General features: G+C 48.4%; 1 protein-coding gene across 1 annotated transcript; it reads right to left on the bottom strand.

Annotated features, from left to right (window-relative positions):
* Positions 1–1720: 1720 nt before the first annotated feature.
* CUNH17orf67 (chromosome unknown C17orf67 homolog) lies at positions 1721–17897 on the bottom strand. Its single transcript, XM_056128185.1, has 4 exons — positions 17843–17897; positions 15858–15958; positions 3195–3329; positions 1721–1803 (listed from the first exon to the last, which is right to left on the bottom strand). The coding sequence occupies exons 1-3, from the start codon at positions 17895–17897 to the stop codon at positions 3213–3215; spliced, it is 273 nt and encodes a 90-aa protein (XP_055984160.1). The 3' UTR covers positions 1721–1803; positions 3195–3212.
* Positions 17898–20852: the final 2955 nt, after the last annotated feature.

The raw sequence follows: 20852 nt of genomic DNA, 5'->3' as shown, positions 1-20852 counted from the left end.
AAAGCAACACACACACACACACAGACACACACACACACACACACACGGTAGGGTGGCTCTATTCAGGAAAGCAGAAGGTAACAAGTGTCAGCAAGGAAGTAGAGAAATTGGAAACCTCGTCCATTGCTTATGGGAACAGAAAATGGAACGGCCACATAGAGAGATGGGGAGTTCCGCAGCCCACTCAATGAAGAATTACCCCTTGCTTCTCGGCCCCGATTCCCAGGCATAGATAGAGCCAGAGGAACGGAACCCAAACATGCACACATGCTGGAGAGACAGCTCAACTGGCCCAGCCCGGGCTCTGCATGCTGGAGGCCTGGGGTACTTCAAGAGGTATGAAGGTTGTATGAAAGAAGGAACAGGACTGACACCAATAGCAAGCTGCTCTCCCAGAAGACACACGGCAGCTACAAAAGGCGAGGGGTCCGAGTTTCATGGCTGCCCAAGGTGGAAGCCAGCAGCAACATGCCCCACCCCAGGATTCTCTGGCAAGTTCAAAGAGGGAGCCTCATGGCTAAACCTGCCGCTCTTCTGGGGGAGTCCTACACTCCTCTCCAGTGCTCCACGACACTCCTCTCCAGTGCTTCATGAGACTCTCCTCCCCCGTGCTCCATGACACCCTTCTCCCCAGTGCTTGATAACACTCTCCTCTCCAGTGCTCCAGGACACTCCTCCCCAACACTCTCTACTCCAGTGCTCCAGGACACCCCATTCCTCCCACTCCTTCGGCCCAGGGGAGGTCAGAACTCACACCTGCCCTTCTCCAGTTCTGCCTGCAACTCTGCATGGCTAGAAAAGGCACATCATAAGTCTAATGCTCACTTATTAAAGGATCTGTGGGTAATAGCAGTGATCAAATTGACTCTGCCCGACTCCTGTATTTACTTCTCCACTATTCTAAACTTAAGAGAGCAAAGATCGAAGAGAGCAATCCTCTCCACCTCCTGAATGTTAAACCCCACATGCATTTTCAACTCCCCCTTCTTGGGGAACCCCTAGAGTCAGGTGTTCCTAGAGCCTGGGTCTGGTACCCAGCCATCACCAACCCCAGGGAGAGGGCTGGGCCAGGACACACATGCACAAACAGCCTCCCTTCCAGCCTATTTTTTGAGGGTGCCTAAGCCTCCCTAGGCCAGCCCAGCCCACTCTTTTGCCCTCCACATATCTGTTTTGGGGGTTGTTTGATCGTCAGATCTCCGACTCTGGGGGTTGTGGGAGAGACATTCAGGCACTGAACCCACTTTTCACTTTTCACAAGAAATGTGTGCCTGGCTTGAAGGTCCCTGCACCCAGTGATGCCCCCGCTCGAACCAGGTCCTCTCCTCGTGGGAAACCGCTGGAGACGTTCGGCCACCCTTTCCTTCAGAGAGCGGGGTATGGTGGACGCAGCTTCTCGGAGCCAAACCGGGGAGGGTCTTCTCTGCTTTCTCCTTGGAAAGGGAAGGAGGTGCTGCCCAGAGCAGCTTGAACAGCAAGGTTTATTAGAGCAGGGAAAATGAGGGGCAAGGAACTGGCAAAGAGTGGGTGCCCCTCAGTCCCCGCCAGCCCACAGCACAGTCCCCCCACACCCATTCAAGCGGGGGGCAAGGTCAAGCCAATGACAAGCAGGGATGCTAGTCATCCTGAGTCAAGTAGGTCAGGAAACTGAGACTGCACAGAGACTGCTACCCCCCCTCCCACCCCAGGGCACCGGTGACAAGCACCCAGGACAGGAAAACCCGTTTCCATGGGACAAAAAGATGAAAGGAGATGCGTGTTCTGTTCTGCCATCATCCAGGCTGATGTTTATCTGAATGGCTGCTGGAAAAAAGAAGGGAAACCAGCGTTAGGAGGAGGAGGCTGAGGAAGAGGAGGGTGAGGGAGGAAGAGACTTGGCATAAGGAGGAAACAGCCACAGACTATCATTTCCTGGAGGAGGGGGGAGGGTGGGAGAAGGTGTACTTCAAGTCCACACACACACACACACACACACACACACACCACAAAGTGTAAACACACTCATACAGACTTAACTCTCACACAAACACATTCAGAGACACACTCAAAACACACGCACTCACACACAGACTCACTTCACATACCCTCACACAGATTCACACTCATTTACACACTTGCAACTCACAAACACACTCACTCATACACACTCAGGGCCACACACAGACACACAGATTCACACCCAGATGCACTAACACTCACAGATACACATTCACTCTCACATGTTCACACTCACTCACCCAGACTCATACTTTCTCCAACACACACATGCACCACACACACACCCACACACACACACACACATACACACACTCAGACATATGCTCACATACTCATGCACACATTTATACAGACACATTCACTTCACACAGAGATACACACACACACAGACACACTCACCCTGGGCCAACTACCGGCCTTCTGGAACATTCTGACCTGCTAGAGCCAGGTTTGGGTATCACCCATTTGGAATGCAAAGGGAGTCCCTGTAACTACCCACAAAAACACACTCAACAGCACCAAGACTGAGGGTGCCTCTTGGCGCTAACGACAGCCCGGCACAATATGCAGGGCTCGTCCACACTGAGGCCCACAGAAGGAACGACACTCTCTGCTAAACCAGCAAAAACGCATTTGGCTTCTTCATCTTCCACTGGATGTGAAAAGGGTTTGGCAAAGAGCAGGGGACAGAGAGATGGTGAGAGAACCAGGAATGGGCCCCCCAGAGCCCAAAGGTGCAGAGGAGGGTTTGCAGGCATGCAAGGGACTCAGGTGGACTAGAAGAGGAAAAGAGGAAGAGGGGAGACTGAGGCACCAGGCAGAGGCAGGCTGGAGTTCTAGTTGCAGGAAGGTAAGGAGGCGCTGATGCTGCTGATGGCAGCGGAGAGGCTGAACCCATCTGAGAGGCGGAAGCCCATCCCAGCCAGGGACCCAATCTGCACAGGCCCCTGCTCCAGACCGTGACTCCAGAGAGATCGTTCTGGAAGGCCAGCAGGACCAGTCTTTCCTGAGTGGCATCATCCCTGCCCGGATCCTGCAACCACCAGCCCTGCTCACTGCATCCCCAACCCCCTGCCCTCTCCTGCCTCACCCTTGCCACTGCCCTTCCCACCTCCAGCCAGCTGCCTTCTCCAGAAACATGCTCTCAGGGGTCCTCCCGCCCACACCAGTTCGGCAGGCCGGGGAGAATCACCTACCGGAGCTGGCCCGAGCCCTTAGACAGGATGGACCAAGTTCCTGTCACAGTGGGGCTTGCAGTGGGGGTTCAGCCAGTGCTCCAGGAACTGCTCCTCAGCTCGGTGCTCCAGGCGGAGGAGGTGGTGCATGTACTCCTGTGGAAACAAACCCAAGGTGAGCCCTGCTTCATGGGTGCGCGGCCAGCTGCAGTGGGACCTGATGCCATCTGTGGGCACGGCCAGACAGGTGTCAGGCACAGGCCTGTGTCTCTGCAGAGGTTGAGGGTGAAAGCAAGAATTCTGACTGGCCTGAGCCAGAAGGTTGGTCTCCGTGGGAAGGTGCATATGACACTCAGGGACGAAGAGGACAGATAAACCACTTTGCAACTGGGTATTGGCTTCCCAGACCTGCCTCTCCTCAGGGATACCCTCATGGAGGGACCCTCCAACATCCATCAAGCCTCAGAGGAACGTAGAGTGGTGGTGGGCAGCCTTCCACCCAACCAGAGTTTCTGATTCAGTGGGTCAGGGTGGGGGTCCCAGTCTCCATTTATGACAAGTTCCCCACCCCCAGTGAATGTTTGTAGCACTTTGAGAACAAGAGAAATACAGACGCTGGAGCTGTGATCCAGAACCTTCATCACAGCCACCAATCTGGATGTGCAGGGACATTCCCCACACACCTAACAGGAAAATGGGAACAAGAATGATGGGGGTGTCCAGGGGTGATTTATTATCAAATAAAATCAACTCTTTAAAAAAGAAAAAAATGTTACTAGGAGTAAAGGAGAGTTTTATAAAATAGTTTGGAAGTTCCTCAAAGTGTTAGAAAGTTAAGATAGAACCCAGCACTTGAATTCCTAGTTTCATGCCCAAGAGAAAGGAAAATGTATTCCCAGTCTCAACTTTGTACACAGATACATGGTCAGAAAAATAAAGTGTGGTTATGTCTGTATGGGGAGGGGGAATATTATGTGGCTGTTAAAAAGAAAGAACATGCTGGAACATCCCAAGGTGTAGGTGAACCTTAAAGCTGTGTGTGAAGGGCCCAGGAGAATAGTAAGGCACTGACTTTACAAAGCCCTGACCTAGGACCAACCCCAGCTGACATAGTTCCATCCCTGGGCACCCCACCTGGTCCCCTGAGCTCACCAGGAGTGATGCCTGAGCACAGAGCCAGGAGGAAATCCTGAGAACTGCAAGGTAAGACAGAAAGAAAGAAAGAAAGAAAGAAAGAAAGAAAGAAAGAAAGAAAGAAAGAAAGAAAGAAAGGAAGGAAGGAAGGAAGGAAGGAAGGAAGGAAGGAAGGAAGGAAGGAAGGAAGGAAGGAAGGAGGAAAGAAAGGAAGGAAGGAAGGAAGGAAGGAAGGAAGAAAGAAAGAAAGAAAGAAAGAAAGAAAGAAAGAAAGAAAGAAAGAAAGCATGCTAAGTGAAAGGAGAGCTGAGTCACAGAGGCCGGCTTACTGCATGACTGCAGTCCTGGGCAATATGAGTGACTCTCCTGGCCGCCCACTGCTCATGCATTTCTCATGCATGAATAACTTTATGAGACCCAAAACATGCATAGCTGGAGGATCCCCTTGGGAGACCTCCTCTTCACTCCACCCCACACACACAAAAATCATCTTTTTAAAAAAAAGAGTATCCGTGACAAAGCTGGAGTTGCTGTACAATTATCAAATAAAACTAACTCCTTAAAAAAAGAAAAATGTTACTAGGAATAAAACAATAAAACACCTCAGGAACTCCCGAACTAGGTTCAATCCTCAGCACCGCAGATGGGACCCCCAAGCACTGGTCAGGAGTGATCCCTGAGCACAGAGTCTGGAGAAAACTCTGAGCACAGCTGGTGTGATTGTGGCCCCAAAACAACAAATCGTAGTGCAACATAGTAGTGCTCTGAGCAGGAGGTGAGGGTCACTCCCTGGAGGATCCCCCACCTCCCCTGGGGCCCCAATAGCAAGGAGAGTTCCTGCCCTCCCCTCTGTCACTGACGGTCACTTCTGACTCCAAGTTTCTCGGGAACCTGTCTCTCTTGGTGGCGTTCGTGCTGTGGGTCTGAACGCTGGCTATGCCCCCTCTGCAGTCTTGTGCAGGGCAGTTTTCTTGCCCATTCAGCCATCATCCCCACCTCATCCCTGCGACCATTAATTTTTTTTACCATCTACATAATTGCCTATTTAAGAAGTTGGACTCCACAGCTGCCCCTTTTTCTTTTTGCTTAGAAATAGCGATTTGAGCTTCTCCTAGGACTTTGTATGACTTGATAACTCCTCTTCCAAATCCTCTTCTTCCGTAAGAATGACACACACTAAGGATGACACACGCTCTATCTCTTCATGCCTTGGATGGCATCTCAGTTGCTTTCAAGTCTTGACAATCAGGAATAAAGGGTCTATAACCATCATAAAGGGCCTATAACCATCTGTGTGTAGAATTCTGTCTTCACATCACGTCTTCCATTCCTGTGGGTAAATATCAAGAAGCATAATTGCTGGCTCTTCTGGGAAGAGTAGGACTTGTTCTGTGACAGACTGTCAGCCAGAAATTACTCCTGACGGTGCTCTGGGGACCATATGGGATGCTGGGAATCGAACCTGGGTCAGCCACGTGCAAGACAAATGCACTACCTGCTGTACTATCACTCCAGCCCCTTGATTTGATTTTATTATAATAGTGATACAGATCCCTGTTATTGAAGCACTGTAGCACTGTCCTCCCATCGTTCATCGATTTGCTCGAATGGGCACCAGTAACGTCTCTATTGTGAGACTTCTTGTTACTGTGTTTGGCATATTGAATACATTATGGATAGCTTACCAGGTTCTGCCATGTAGGCGCAATACTCTCAGTAGCTTGGCAGGCTCTTGAGAGGAGCAGAGGAATCCAACCGGGGTCGGCCCAGGTGGGCCGCGTGCAAGGCAAATGCCCTACCCACTATGCTATCACTCCTGTTATTGAAATCATGTAAAAATAGAAGGTGGTATGAAAAAAGTGGGAAATTTCTCTTGCTCTCTTATCTAGGCTTACTTCAGACTGTGTTCAGAGATCATTCCTGACAGGCCCAGAAAGACCATACGGGGTTCCAGGGATCTAACTCTGATCAGACACATACAAGGAAAGAGCGCTACCCACTGCACTCTCTCTCTGGCCCCCACCCCCACCCCACTTGAGCTTTTGTGCTCTCTTCCCTTGGCATAGGCTCTGCTCTGCTCTCAGCCTGGAACACTCCATATCACCTCTGTTCCCTGCCTCCCCCTTTCTGAGTTTTCAGGCCTCAACTTTACTGTGACATCTTCCAGGGAGCCTTTTTCAATAAGCCCAGAGCTCTGAAGACTTCCCCAGGGTCACTCTACTTGGCAGTGATTTCTCTCTGGTGGGGGGTGGGGGGGCATACTTGGCTCTATGCTCAGGGACTGTACCTAAGGGGTCATATGTGATGCTGGAACTAGAATGAATCATTGTCTCAGCCACATGCAAGGCAAGAGCCTTAACCTTTGCATGAACTCACCAAGCCTGGTGGTACTTACGAGTACTGCCGGCCAGAAATTACTGGGTCTAAATGCTGGCTATTACTGTTACTCCTGCAACAGTACTCAAGGAGTGTTCCTGGCTGTGCTCAGAGTGCTAAGGTTTGAACCCAGGCTCAAGCCCAAGCCCCACACATCCTAGTCTTTAATGGAAGAGCCACAGGGTTAAGCTAGCATATTTGCATAAGATCTTGATGTTACTCCCGAAGGGGAATACATATAATTTTTAATTAGAGGATGTATGCGGTGGGTCGGCATTGCCCAGAAAGAATTCTGGGTGCTATAATTATGGGGTGCAAAGCATTGCAAAGAAGGTGTAAAACATCCGTATAAAGCCGTTAGGTTACCGGAAGCAGCCAGCCATTTGTCAGCCAAGAGGCACTTTTCCCTGGGAGAGTACAGCCACTTCTATAGCTCTGGAAAACTTTCAGCAAAGGAGCAAAAGGGTCCAATTTACAATTTGAAGATCTTAAGTTTCTAGAAATTTGACCACCTGGAGTTGTTTTCAAATCTTTTTGACATGGCTATAAAGGCATGAAGTAAAAGGTGTGGGATTTTCCTGAAACTGTTTCCTTTTCCCCTAGAACCCATGGATCTTGAATGCTTTCTGATGCTTCATTGTTTCCATTTAACCCATAGAACTACATCCCCACCCAAGTAGCTGGGGCCTGTCCACACCCCCACGGGTAGCTGTGGAGAGGCGATGAGGAGAGGATGCCCTGGGGACCCAATGATGCTTCTTTGCCAGGCCCATCCTTGATTTGGGGGCTGACCCTACCCTGTCCCTCCCAGTCCTGGGAAGTTTGGACCACAAGAGAGCAAAGGGGTGGGGGGGAGGGGAACAGGAGCAGTGTGGATTTCTGGAACAGAGACTTGCCAGGCATTCACTTTGTTTCTTCGACTGTCCCCAAGAAACCACTCACCCCACTACCCTCCCCAGGCTTAGCCATGCATGGAGAGGCCAAAGGGTCCCATGGGTCTGAGCTTGGGTCTGGGTCAAACGCCAACATTCCTTGAACTCTGCCTTAATTTGTCCATCTGCAAGACAGGTGTGGCACTAACACTGACTCCATTGGGTTGTCAGGGTCCAATGGAATGACACAGACCAAGTCCTGTGCTCCACACAGAGCGTTGATTTGCCCCATGAGCCCGCTTGGGCCCCAGCCACCAGAAAGGCTGACCTCTGAGATCACACATGACCTGGCCCTGGGTGTTCCCAGTGGATTCAGGGATTAGAGGGAGGAGGAGAGAGAGGTGGGGGGTTCCTAGTCCCTGAGCAGCTCTCTGAGTCATCACAACAGGTAAACCGTCTGGTCCAGCCAATTCTCCTGGCAACTGTCCCCCTTTCCTGCCCCTCAAGGGCCATCAGTATGGGGCTTTCAGTGCTGTTTTTCTAAATAAGTGCTTATTGAGTTGACATGAGTTTGATAGCATTCTACAAATTTCAGGGGTATGGCATTATAATTCAAGATCATGAATCTTACAATAACTGCTTCCAAAAGTCTAGTTTCCATCTCTCTGTGCCATATAGTTGCATCTTCCCATCACCACTCGTCAACCTCATTCTGTTCTCTGCATCCAAGAGCTAGGTTTCTGCTTGGTTTAAATTTTGGCGTGGTCAGAGGAGAGAGAAGAACACCGCGGGGATTTTACTGGGAGAGAAGGTGAAGATGCAGGGTCCAGAGATCCTGCCTTTCTGAGAGGGTTCCCTCAGTCCCACCTCTGCAAGTGGCTGCCTTTGTAAAAAATTTCCCCAGGAAGCTGGGTGACTGATAGGTAAGACCTGAGCAGGCCCAGGGGCTGTGCAGTTAGCACCTCTCCTGGGAACACCAGACTGAAATCAGTCGCCCTGCTCAGTCGTGCTCCCCACTGGGGGTCTACAAGGTCTAAATGCAATTTGCCTTCTCGCCATGTGACAGGCCCTCCCCACTCCCGGCACCAACAGACCTAGGAGTTAGCATCTGCCTCACTGTCCTGCACTCACAAACTATCAAAAAAAGAGAGGAGGACTCTCCATGCTAGATTCACTGCAGAATACCCTGGAGGAGTCAAGGAAATGGCTGAGAAGGTTTGAGAGCATGCATTGCAGAGGGGAGCCCCAGGCTCAATCCCCGGCACTGCCAGATGTGGCCCCCAAATCAAATATATATGAAAAACAACAGACAAACCGGAAAAACACCCTGGAGACCAGGAGGACTGCTCAATGGCTGGAAATTACTACAAGTGTGTGTGGGTGGGTGGAGGGTAGAAAAGTTAGAGGAGGGTCCAGTATGACAACAATAGTTGTAAATGATCACTCTGGACAAGAACTGAATATTAGAACTAGGTAAAGGGATAGACATGATAACTTTTCAGCATCTGTATTGCAAACCACAATGCCTAAAATGATAGAGAAAAATAAAGAGAGAGAGAGAGCGAGACAGAGAGAGAGAGAGAGAGACAGAGAGAGAGAAGAGAGGTGCCTGTCATAGAGGCAGGCTGGGTAGGGTGGGAGGGAAACTGGGAACCTTGGTGCTGGGAAATTACACTGGTGGAGGGATGGGTGTCGGAACATTGTATGATTGAAGCCCAATGATGAAAAGTTTTGCAATGCTCTATTTCATGGTGATTCAATTAAAAAAAGAAAAAAGAAACAGAGAGAGAAAGAAAGGAAGAGGAAGGAAGGAAGGAAGGAAGGAAGGAAGGAAGGACACCCTGGCAAGCAGGGGAATGGCTGGGGCTGCAGACACAAGCTTTCTGCTGCAGGACAAAAGGCAACTGCTGGTGACCAGGAGGAGCACAGAGCTGCGTTTTCGGGTGTCGGTCTGGCAGGCGTCCTCCCGAAGGTGAGCTAAGTGAGCCTGTCACTTCAAGGCAAACAACCAACAGTACTTGTTATGGAATGATAAAATTGGAGTTCTCCAGGGAATGTCTGGATTTTTGGAAAAGTTTTATCTGCTCTTCGGAGCCTGGCAGCCTCCTGCAGCTCCTTTTCGGCTGAGATGAGCAGTATGACCAACTTCCCCACCGACCCACAGCATTTATGTGACTCACAAGGATGTGCTCATTGGCAAATCGTCCTAAACATCATCCCTGTCCCTCTTGGTCAAGCCTGCAGCTGTCCCAGGTATGCCTTGTGCTCCACACTTAGTAGGACCTCACACACACACACACACACACACACACACACACACACACAAAGGAAAAGAAAAAAGAAAAGCACAAAGGAGTAAAGGCATAAACTAAACGACTGTTCGTTCTCAGTCATCTGAGCAGATCCTCCTCACTCGCTTCGCTTCCTTGATCTCTGTCATTTCACTCATTAGAATGGTCCAGGCCAAAGGTACCAAAAAGGCATCAAAGAGGGGTATAGATTTCACACCCCTAATTTAGCAGCTGAAGTCACTATTGAAGCAAAACATCCCAGACACACGCACAGAGAGAGAAAGAAATGAGCACTGGTTTCCATGACAGTTCACTATTTATTTAAAACCTTAGGAAAATGAATATGCCACAAAGGCCTAAAAGCAATCATTAGTCAAAGATGAAAAGCCAAACTGCAAATCTGCTGAAAACCACAAACTCAACAATTGTGTTGGCCGAGTTAGAAATGACCCAGCATTAATGATAATCTCAAATGTTCCTGGATCAAGAAAGAAGGGGTAGATGGAAAATAAGCTTTATTATTTTTTTTAGATCCCTTTCTTCAAGGAGAAAAAAAATAAAAATAAAGCAAAACAAAAACCAGTATCTGTGTTCTCTGCCAACTGTAATGATTTAAGGAAACAATTCCTCAGTAATCAGAGGAGAGGATGGAAGCTCTCCCTTTTGGAGCACTGGAGTGAGAATGAAATTAATACCCACCAGCACATAGTCTAAATGGAGAATAATCATAAAACGGAAAGCCTGTCACTGAGGCAGCCCTTTCCAGAAGCCCAAATCCTTCCCAGGACATTTGCACGGAATTAAAGGCCTACCAACATTTGAACGCGTTCTTTGACTCATCAGTAAACGTAAAGTAATTACAGAGGCAGAAGGTGGCTCAGATCTTAGGGGTGCAGAGACCCTCAGCCCTGGAAGAAGGCTGAGGGGTGTGGTATGTGCAGTAATTTTCATCTCCATCTCTCCCAACGGGTCTTTGAGATCATGGGGGAACAAAAGGGTAATGGAATTACTACATACATTTGTCAAGGGGCTAAACATGAAAGCATATTTTACAAAGACGGCGTACAATAAAGCTAATGTGATTTATACTAGCCCAACGAGAACATTCCTTTAAGGAACACAGGCCAAAGCAGAAAGCATATTCCCAGGGTGTGCAAGCACTTAGGAACACGATCACAAAAGACATCATTTCAGCCTGCGTGCCATCTCTTTCAAGAATTTCCGAGGTTCGCCCAGCAGTTGGCAAATAATTTCTTCACTAAAATTGGGGATGATTAAGAGAAATTTAACAAATTTAAGGGAGGCCATAGAAGAGATTTCTTTGAAATAACCTCCAGCTTCTAGGAAGAGTTAAGTCCTACAAAATTTCGCCCCTGGACAGAAACAAAGAAAGGAATCAAAGGAGCATCTAGTAAACATGAAACACTGTTGGGTGCTGAGGACCAGCAGAGAGATGAAAAGTCGTTTACTCAAAGTCCATCACATAGAGGGAGACTGGGGGTGGGGGTAGCGTGTTGGGGGATGGTGGGAGGGAAACAGGGGCCAGTGGTGGTGGGAAATGAACACTGGAGGAAGGACAGGTGCTGGATCATTGTATGACTGAAGCCCAATAATGAACAGCTTCGTAATGGTCTCTCTCACAGATATTCAATTAAAAAAATATTTTAATTAAAAAAATTTTTTGAGAGTAATGTAGAGCTCATGCCCAATTTGATCAGTTTAATCAATGGCTGAATAAATATTATACTCTTATATTTTTAAAAAAAAGGAGGGGCTAGAGTGATAGCACAGCGGGTAGTGTGTTTGCATTGTACTCAGCCGGCCTGGGTTCTAGTCCCAGCATCCCATATGGTCCCCTGAACACTGCCAGGAGTTATTCCTTAGTTCAGAGCCAGGAGTAACCTTTGTGCATCACCGGGTGTGACCCAAAAAGAAAAAAATAAATAAAATAAATAAATACATTTTTTTTAAAGGAAAGAAAAGGTCCTTTACCCAAACTGTTGGGAGTCATCTAAAAGGGAGAGATTTTTTTTTTAAGTCAAAAGCATCTGTCTTATGCGGGAAGCATGAAGCTAGAGGGATGCTGTAGTTCCTGGTAGGAAAGGAAGAAAACAACAGACTCTCAAAAAAGTGATCATTTACCATGAACCAACTTTGCCAACACTTGGAAATGGAACTTCTAGTTTCTACAATAGTAAGAAATAAACTCTGTGCATGCATGCATGCAGGCGCGCGCGCGCGCGTGTGTGTGTGTGTGTGTGTGTGTGTGTGTGTGTGTGTGTGTGTGTGGTGCCAGGAACAGAACCCACCGCCCCGTGTATGTATTGTATGCAGTCTATCGTTGAGCAATATCCCCAGCCAGAAAATAAATGTCTGCTATTTTAAGCTCTGCTGTTTATGAGACTTTGTTATGGCAGCCCGAATATCTGCTGGGAGCTAATACACTGAGTAATAGCAAAAAGCATACAGATGAAAGTAACGAATTGCTCCAAATCTTATCACCAAGAAAATACTGTCACGATTGTTTGGCAACATGTCTCCATTCAGATATACAAAGAAAAGAGTAGAGAGATGATCTTTCTCTTAAAACTTTAATACTTTTCCATTTTGAAAATTGCGCATGCAGAACTTGGTGATAAGAAGAGGTTGGCCAGGTGCTGCTGGTGGGAACTTTGCAGTCTCTGTGACAGCTGGACGTATGTTGTCACAACTGCCCCATTTCAATGAAAATTGTGCAAGGCCTCTGAGTCACTCACCTGACCATGGAAACACACACACACATATGCATACACACAGACACACATGCATATACATACATACACACACATACACACATGCATACACACATACACACATACATACATACATGCATACACGCATGCATACACGCATGCATAACACACGCATACACACACATACACATACGCATATACACACACACCGCGTATGAGGGTCTTCATCCCACACTGGAATGGCCTTTGTTTAGGGAGGAGCTAAATAAATAAGTCGTGATGGGTCTTAATCCCCTTGGACTGGAGCGCTCAACGAGCCTCATTCTTATCGCTCTGGAGGCTGCAAGTCTTAGATCCAGTGCTGGCGCCTCAGTCTCTGTGTGGTCTCTCCCCGTCCCCTCGGGCCCTCCCTTCCCTTGTGTGGGGCCCCAGTAAGGTGCAGGAATCACACACAGACACACACACACAGACACACACACACCACCACACACGACACACAAGTGATCGCTTCTATAGCATTTTGTCCTGTACACCACGCAGAGAACTATTGTTGCAGCAAACAGGCAGGATGCATGCTGTTAGAATAGCCCGGCCCTTGGACGTGTGGGCAGAGCCGGTCTAGACCTCTGTCCAAACAGCCTATAATTCCACAGAAGCCACGAGTGACCGACATTTAAACAAGTGTCAAGATTATAAACACCATTTACCAGACACCGATGGGGAGAGACCCCTGCAAATCTTCACACTTGTTTTCCTTCTGGATTGCTAAGACCTCCCCAAACACCAGGTCTTTACCTCTCTCCCTGCTCTGGAAGGGTTTTCTGTAGAGCTGCCTTTAAAGACAGAGCAGTAGAACAGAATATTCAGCCTGGCATGCTGATTATTTCTCCGTGATTCTAAGTCAGTGGGCAGAGTCTGGGGGCTCAGTTCTCCAGGGCTCACAATTCCTCCCCTAAACTATCCCCTGTGTTCACGTGTGTATTCACTTCCACCTGTTTGCCTCCTGGGTCCTGAGGCAAGGCCGTGCAAGCACAAGCCCAAATATGTCACTTTGCATTTTCCATGTCCAGCGGGATCCCAAGGCCAGTGCGTCAGTGGCTGCGTGCTAACCCTCTAAGCGGCGCCGCCTGCATTTCAGCTCTGGAGCCCTCATTACTTTGCTCTGCGGAGCATCCACTGTCTGCCAACTCTGTGTGACAGCCCGCGCCTTCCCGCGTGGTCCCAAAGGCCCTTCAACATCACCTCCTGTCCTTCCTGTCAGACCCAAAGTGGAGGAAGGCGGGCAGTGGAATCAGCCCTCTGGAAAAATACTCTACCAAGTCTTTGCAAAACACACCCTCAAACAAACACAATTCTGAACACACCCATACACAGGCCATCACATATATAGACCCTCAATCATAGTCTCACTCTCTCTCTCTTACACACACACAGGCACACACACTCACATATACACACATACAGATACAAACTCACATATACATACACTCTCATCCAGAGTCACAAACGCTCACATACACATACATTCACACACACACAATCTCTCACAAATACACACATCCTACATAGTCACATACACACCCACATATGCTTGCTTTCACATATACTTTCGCATACACGCACATGCACACTCTCGCATATACACACATCCTTCTACACAGTCACACACACACACACATACACACATCTATATGCTTTTGTCACAAATAGGCACGCAAGCACCATATACAAACCCTTACGTACACACACACATCCTCATATACACACACACACATACACACATGCCCTTATACACTCTGTGTAATTCTGTGTTTGTTTGCTTTGGGGCCACCCCAGTGGTGCTCAAGAGTTCCTCCTGGTTCTGCACTCAGAGCACACTTCCTGCCAGGGTCAGAGGACCACACGGGATACTGGGAATTGAACCTCGGTCAGCCACATGCAAGGCAACCGCCCTACCTGCTGTGCTGTCTCTCCAGCCCCACACTGTGCAATTCTGAGCACAGAAGGTACATCCGCCTTGCCCTTCTCCTGAACAAAGGGACATCTGTCAGCAGCTGGTTCACACACAAAAAGAAAAGGCATGGGGTGTTCCAGGCAAAGACGGGCTGGCTCTCCAGAAGGGGTCTCGGACACTAACTCCTGGTTCCCATGGCAGGATGGAAGCCTGGCGGCGGCCCTAGCCCCACAGCCACAGCACCCACCTTACCCCGCCTCGTTCCTGCTGACAGTGTGAGGCCTCTCTCACAGATACATCAGCAGCGCTGGGAGACTGGGGGAGGTCTGTGTAATCACTGGGGTCAAACCCCCTCTCTCTACAAGACCCATTTTGCTCTCAGCAATTTATAAGAAGGAGAAGGCAATGAGAGCAAAGGAAGGACAGACTCGGGATGAGGGGTTGGCACAGCAGGGCAGCCTGAGGAGAGAAAGCGCCTGGGTTTTCGGGACCCCTCTTGGAGCCTCCTTCCTGGCCTGGGACCACAGTCACGTGGCAGAGCCCAGAGCCCCACTTACGTGCTGTGGCCAGCCTGGATGCAGCCCAAATGCTCCTTCCCAGTCCTTCCTACCTGTCCTGGGTCACTGTTACCCACCCTCACCTGGGGGGCCCAAACTGGACCAATGTCAGCGCTTGCAGCATAGGAGGGTCACCCAGCCCCAGTGGGTCAGGGTCTGGTACCCCCCAAATAAGCAGGGCACAGGAGGAAGTGGGGAGGAGGAGCAGGTGGAACCCCTAGAGGAGTCCACATGATGTCACCCTCATGCCCCAGGGAAGGTGAGAAGATGGTTGGCACCAGCCACCAGGCATAATTCACCAGCTGCACGTTCAGGGGGACAGCCAGCAGCGTCCCCTGGGCCCCAGTGCTTCCACTGTCACGTGGCAGGTCTGTCCCAGTTACAGTGTGGACGCGACCATCCTTCCCCAGGCATGCCAGGTTCGTTCAGAATTTGCCTCTACCATAAAAGGGTCTCTGTGATTTTTCTCCCTTCAACCACATCCCAAAGGTGTGCATGCAGCTTCACAGTGACCCGGTGGTCCCAGTCTGAATACTTGTGGGGGTAATGAGCCCTGAGAGAGGAGGGGGCGCCTTCCAGGATGAACTCCTGCCTTGGGCCCTGAGCTACCTGGGTTGGTTTTAGCCACAGAAGACCCTGGATTGGATCAGCCCAGGAAAATGAATGAATGAATGTCAGACATTGTTTAACATTAGTGTTTGGGCAGCGTGTTTCATAGTATCTCTGATCCCAACCCCTCAGCCTTCCACCTGGGCCAGCAGCACTCACCCGCATGGGTTCGTCGGGGAAGCCGGGTTTGCTGGGCCGGTCCTGGCGCCGGGATCTCAGGAGCTGCTTAGCCTGCTTTTCCGTCAGAATCGGGGAAGCCTCTGGAAAAGTCAGGAAGGGGCCTGGGAACTCTGGGACACATGCCATCATGCCCTATCTCACAATGCAAGGCAAAGGATGTGCCAGATCCTCATCCGTTAAAACACAAATGCTCTTTCACAGGGATGGGCCCCAAGGGGAGTCCAGAGGGCTCCGGAAGGAATTCTAAATTGTTTCCAACCCAGGAACACAGCACAACTCACACAGAGTTACTGATGCCCTGGCTAGGTCCTTGAAAAGATTTTTTTTTTCTTTTTGGGTCACACCGGGTGTTGCACAGGGGTTACTCCTGGCTCTGCACTCAGGAATTATTCCTGAAGGTGCTCAGAGGACCATATGTGATGCTGGGGATCGAACCCGGGTTGGCCACATAAAAGGCAAGTGCCCTACCTGCTTTACTATAGCTCTAGTCCATTACTATCTTTTTAAAGTTCGTGGAATCATCCAGATTTGATGGACATTTATTATGAGAATATCTCTTAGAGAGTTTGTGTATATTCAAAGCTCATATAATTTCATGATCATACTATTTTCTTTGGAGGGTCCATGTGCAATTACCAAGTTTAATAAAACCTTATTGTCACTGGACATTTTTCCATCAACAAAGCTTGATTTAGTGTATTGGGGATGAAAAAAAGAATCCTACCAAAATAACCCCCGTGGGTCCCAGAAAAGCGTTGGCCAGAGAACCGAAGAAAAACATTTTTGAAAATTTTTCTTAAATGTTATACAAAATTATCAAAATTTTACAAAATCTTTTTTTGGCTGTGCTCACGGGATCCCCGTGGTGCTCAGGGAAGGGTGGACCATGTGGTGTTGGGGGCTGAACCAAGGCTTTCAGCATGCTTTGTGTGCTCTCAGCCCATTTGCTATCTGCCAGGAGTATTTAATTCCTGAGCCCAGAGCCAGGAGTAACCCCTGAGCATCACAGGGTGTGGCCAAAAAACTAACAAAAAAAAGAACTAAATAAAATAAATAAAAAGAAGGTAACGATAGGGTTGGAATGCTAGCATAGTGGGTATGGCATTTGCCTTGCATGTGGCCAACCCGGGTTCGATTCCCAGCATCCCATATGGTTCCCCGAGCACTGCTAGGGGTAATTCCTGAGTGCAGAGCCAGGTGTAACCCTCCTGAGCATCGCCGGGTATGACCCCCCCCCCAAAAAAAGAAGGTAAAGATGAATTGTCACTTTCAAAAATGCCCCAAAACAATTAAATATTATTTTAAATGTTATCTCAAATGAGGGCTGGAGCAATAGCACAGCAGTAGGGCGTTTGCCTTACAAGCGGCCAACATGGCCCACCCAAGTTCGATTCCTCCGCCCCTCTCATAGATCCTGGCAAGCTACCGAGAGTATCTCGCCTGCAAGGCAGAACCTGGCAAGCTACCCGTGACGTATTAGATATGCCAAACACAGTAACAACAAGTCTCATGATGGAGATATTACTGGACCCACTCGAGCAAATCGATGAACAACGGGAGGACCGTGATCTCAAATGAGATGAATTCTAGAATTTTTCCATGTTCTTGGGGTGAGGTGGAGGGACCGCATAATTAAATCATTATTTGTTACATGTTCTTTGAAATGAAAAAACAAAACTTAAAAAAATATATCAAGGGGCTGGAGCAATAGCACTGCGAGTAGGGCATTTGCCTTGCATGCGGCCGACCCAGTTTCGATTCCCAGCATCCCATATGGTCCCCTGAGCACCCCCTGGAGGAATTCCTGAGTGCAGAGCCAGGAGTAACCCCTGTGCATCACCAGGTGTGACCCAAAAAGCAAAATAACAACAACAATAATAATAATAATACAATATATCAAGGAGGCTTCTTTTGGTTTATCACACCCACACAGAAACAGGCTGGGTTTCCGGGTTAGCACTTACCTGAGAAGACAGTCAGCAAGGTGAGGGACAGCGCCAGCAGCAAGAAGCCCTTCATCCTGCCCGCTGCCTGAGCTGCTGCGGAATGAACACCCTGCCCCATGCCAGCCTACTTGAAGGCAGCCGCCTGGAGGCCGGGCTGGGCTGTTTGTGCTCTGAGCAACATCCCTCACCAAAAGATGCTAAATGCATCTGACTGTCCAAGTGTTTGTTTTGACCACAAAAAGAGCTTCTTCCGTGCCCCTATGAATGTTTGTCCCAAAGAAAAATATTATCCTTGCATAACAGAGGTTTCAAAGCCAGCATCTGAGAAAACAACACATGATAGATGTTGCACTGAAGGAGACGGACAGAGAAACACACAAAGGATACAGCCAGATAGGTGGTTGTGTGAGTGTTTATCTGTAGCTTCAGTGTATACCCCTGCTGCTTCATGGAGAATCAACAGTCTCTTATATTCACACAATTTTTAATGATGTTTGTTTCTGAAGCCCACTCACCAGTCTAATTTGACCTTACCAATGACTTCACTTTCTTTGTTTTGTTTTGTGACCGCACCCAGTAGTGGCCAGGGGCTACTCTAAGATCAGTCATGGTGGTGGGGGTATCCTCTCCTGGTGGTGCCTGGGACACCCCAAATCTCCTGCATGCGAAGCAGGAGCTCAAGACCTTTGAACTCCCCCCCCCCCCCCGCCCAGTCCCAACCTCCTCAATAATTCAGGGAAATAAGCAAGTGGCATAATGAGAAGCTGATGGACTTTTTTTCCTCTCACCAAGCTGACTTTGGAGCCAGAAGCCCATGTCCTGGCTTCACCTCCTTCTAGCAAGGGAAGCTTCGGCAAATCACTTTCCCTTTGTGCTCTTGATTTTCCTTCCCTGTGAAAAGAAGATGACAGCAACCAACCATTCAGGGTGTGGTAAAGCATGAAGAATAAGGTCTGGAGTGTGTGGCAGCTAGCAATGCTAATCATCTCACAAATAAGGGAGTGAGAGGGGTCAAGGTCATGGTCAAGTTGATGATTTAGATGCTGAGGCAGCGCTAAGTCCTTCTGTCCTCAAAGCCAAGCTTTAAAGACCATCTTTCTGTCTTTAAAGCTCCCCCAAAGAGCCTCACGCTGTCATCAGCTGACTCGTGAATTAATGTTATTTTTAGAAAAAGCAATAAAAGCTCAGTAAGTTGAAGTCCTTTTCAATTCAACCCATCTATAAATATCACATAAAGAAATGGATACATATATTAAACAAATATATTATAAAATAGGCCCAGGGCCCTCACTCATGTCACTTATGATTGCCCTCTGTTCGATTAAGAAAGGTATATTTAGCAAGCCTAGCTTGCTAAGGGATTTTATACAATTTCAGTAATGAAATAAAGGGATTTTTTACAATTTCAATAATGAATTAAATCATTTATATTAAACCTTTTTTTTTTTTCTTTTTAGGTCACATTCAACGGGTCACCCGCGCCTGCCGGTGTAGGGTAGGCACACACTGAGTCAGTCAGTGTAGCGCGCGTGCAGCCCCGGACATCTAAGGGCATCACAGACCTGTTATTGCTCAATCTTGGGTGGCTTCGGTTTCCCCCCGCGAGCGGCTCTCCAGCACGGCCAGGACTCCAGAACACAGAAACCAATTTCTTAACTATCTGACTTTCAGTAGAAATACTTCCAGGGTCAATAGGTAAAAGAGCAGAAATCCAAAACCAACATTTAATTCTTGAACCCAGCCGTAGAAAGCAAATCACTTCACAATGCTTTTTCAGCATGTCTGATTTGGGGGGGGGGTAAACTCTAAATAATAGTGGTGAATCTTTTATTGAAACAATGAATCTAATCAAAGCAGATAGAGTGTTAACTAGAATTCATCTGCTTCACAGGGACGGGGAGGGGTGGGGGGTGGGGTTTTATTGGGGTTCTTCATGGTAAAAAATAAGTATTGGTAAAGGGAAATGTGTTTGATATTTGCATGACTGAGACATAAACCTGAAAGCTTTGTAACCTTTCCCACAGTGATTCAATAAATAAATTAAAAAAAAAAAAAATCTTGGGTGGCTGAACGCCACTTGTCCCTCTAAGAAGCTGGGGGACGCCGACCGCTCGGGGGTCGCATAACTAGTTAGCATGCCAGAGTCTCGTTTGTTATTGGAATGACCTGGCACCCGAGCTGCGCAGGAGGAAGAGAGCGGCTTGGAACGCCTTCAAGAACGTCGAAGAAATAGCTAAGAGGACGAAGAACCTCCGGCTCCGGGCACATCTCTTTGATTCCACTGTTCTTCCTGCCTTAACATATGTCTCAGAGACCTGGGCCCTACGCAGACAGGATGAGAACGCTATTCGGATCTCCCAAAGAGGAATTGAAAGAGCTATGCTTGGAATGTCACGTTTCACTCAAATGAGAGAAAGAATCCGGAGTTCCGACATCCGTCGACGATCAAGAATCAGGGACACTGTCTCGTTTGCCAAGGTGTCCAAAATCAGATGGGCTGGTCACGTAATGAGATTTAAAGATGACCGCTGGACTAGAGCTGTTACCGACTGGATTCCACGGGATGTCAAAAGACCGCATGGATGCCCACCTACCAGATGGTCAGACTTCTTCATCAAGATCATGAACGATTGGTTTGAGGCTCTTCATGTTCCTAGAGCAAACAGACGCCATTGGGCTACACTAGCACATGACAGGGACAAATGGAGATGTTACTGGCGCCCACTCGAGCAAATCGACGACTAACGGGAAGTCAAGTGATCAAGTGATCAAGGTCACATTCGGCAATGCACAGAAGTTACTCCTGGCTCTGCACACAGGAATTACTCCTGGCGGTGCTCAGGAGACCATATGGGATGCTGGGAATTGAAGCCAGGTTGGCCATGTGCAAAGCAAATACCCTACCCACTTTGCTATCACTCCAGCCCCAATAAATCTATTTTTGATGAGTTTTTTTTTTACATCATAGGGAGGGATCCTTGGGTAACTGGTGAGGGGAAGAGACTCTCTGGGGTTGGAATGATTTAAC

This window comes from Sorex fumeus, unplaced genomic scaffold, assembly GCF_029834395.1.
Source record: "Sorex fumeus unplaced genomic scaffold, SorFum_2.1 ptg000063l, whole genome shotgun sequence".
Taxonomy (NCBI): Eukaryota; Metazoa; Chordata; class Mammalia; order Eulipotyphla; family Soricidae; genus Sorex; species Sorex fumeus.
This window is presented reverse-complemented; position numbering and strand designations above follow the sequence as displayed.

Excerpts from the sequence above, each read along its gene's own strand:
- CUNH17orf67 (XM_056128185.1), bottom strand. The coding sequence starts at position 17,897 with ATGAAGGGCTTCTTGCTGCTGGCGCTGTCCCTCACCTTGCTGACTGTC. Across the intron at positions 15,959-17,842 it reads CTTGCTGACTGTCTTCTCAG|AGGCTTCCCCGATTCTGACG; the intron begins GTAAGTGCTAAC and ends TGACTTTTCCAG. Across the intron at positions 3,330-15,857 it reads TCCCCGACGAACCCATGCGG|GAGTACATGCACCACCTCCT; the intron begins GTGAGTGCTGCT and ends TTGTTTCCACAG.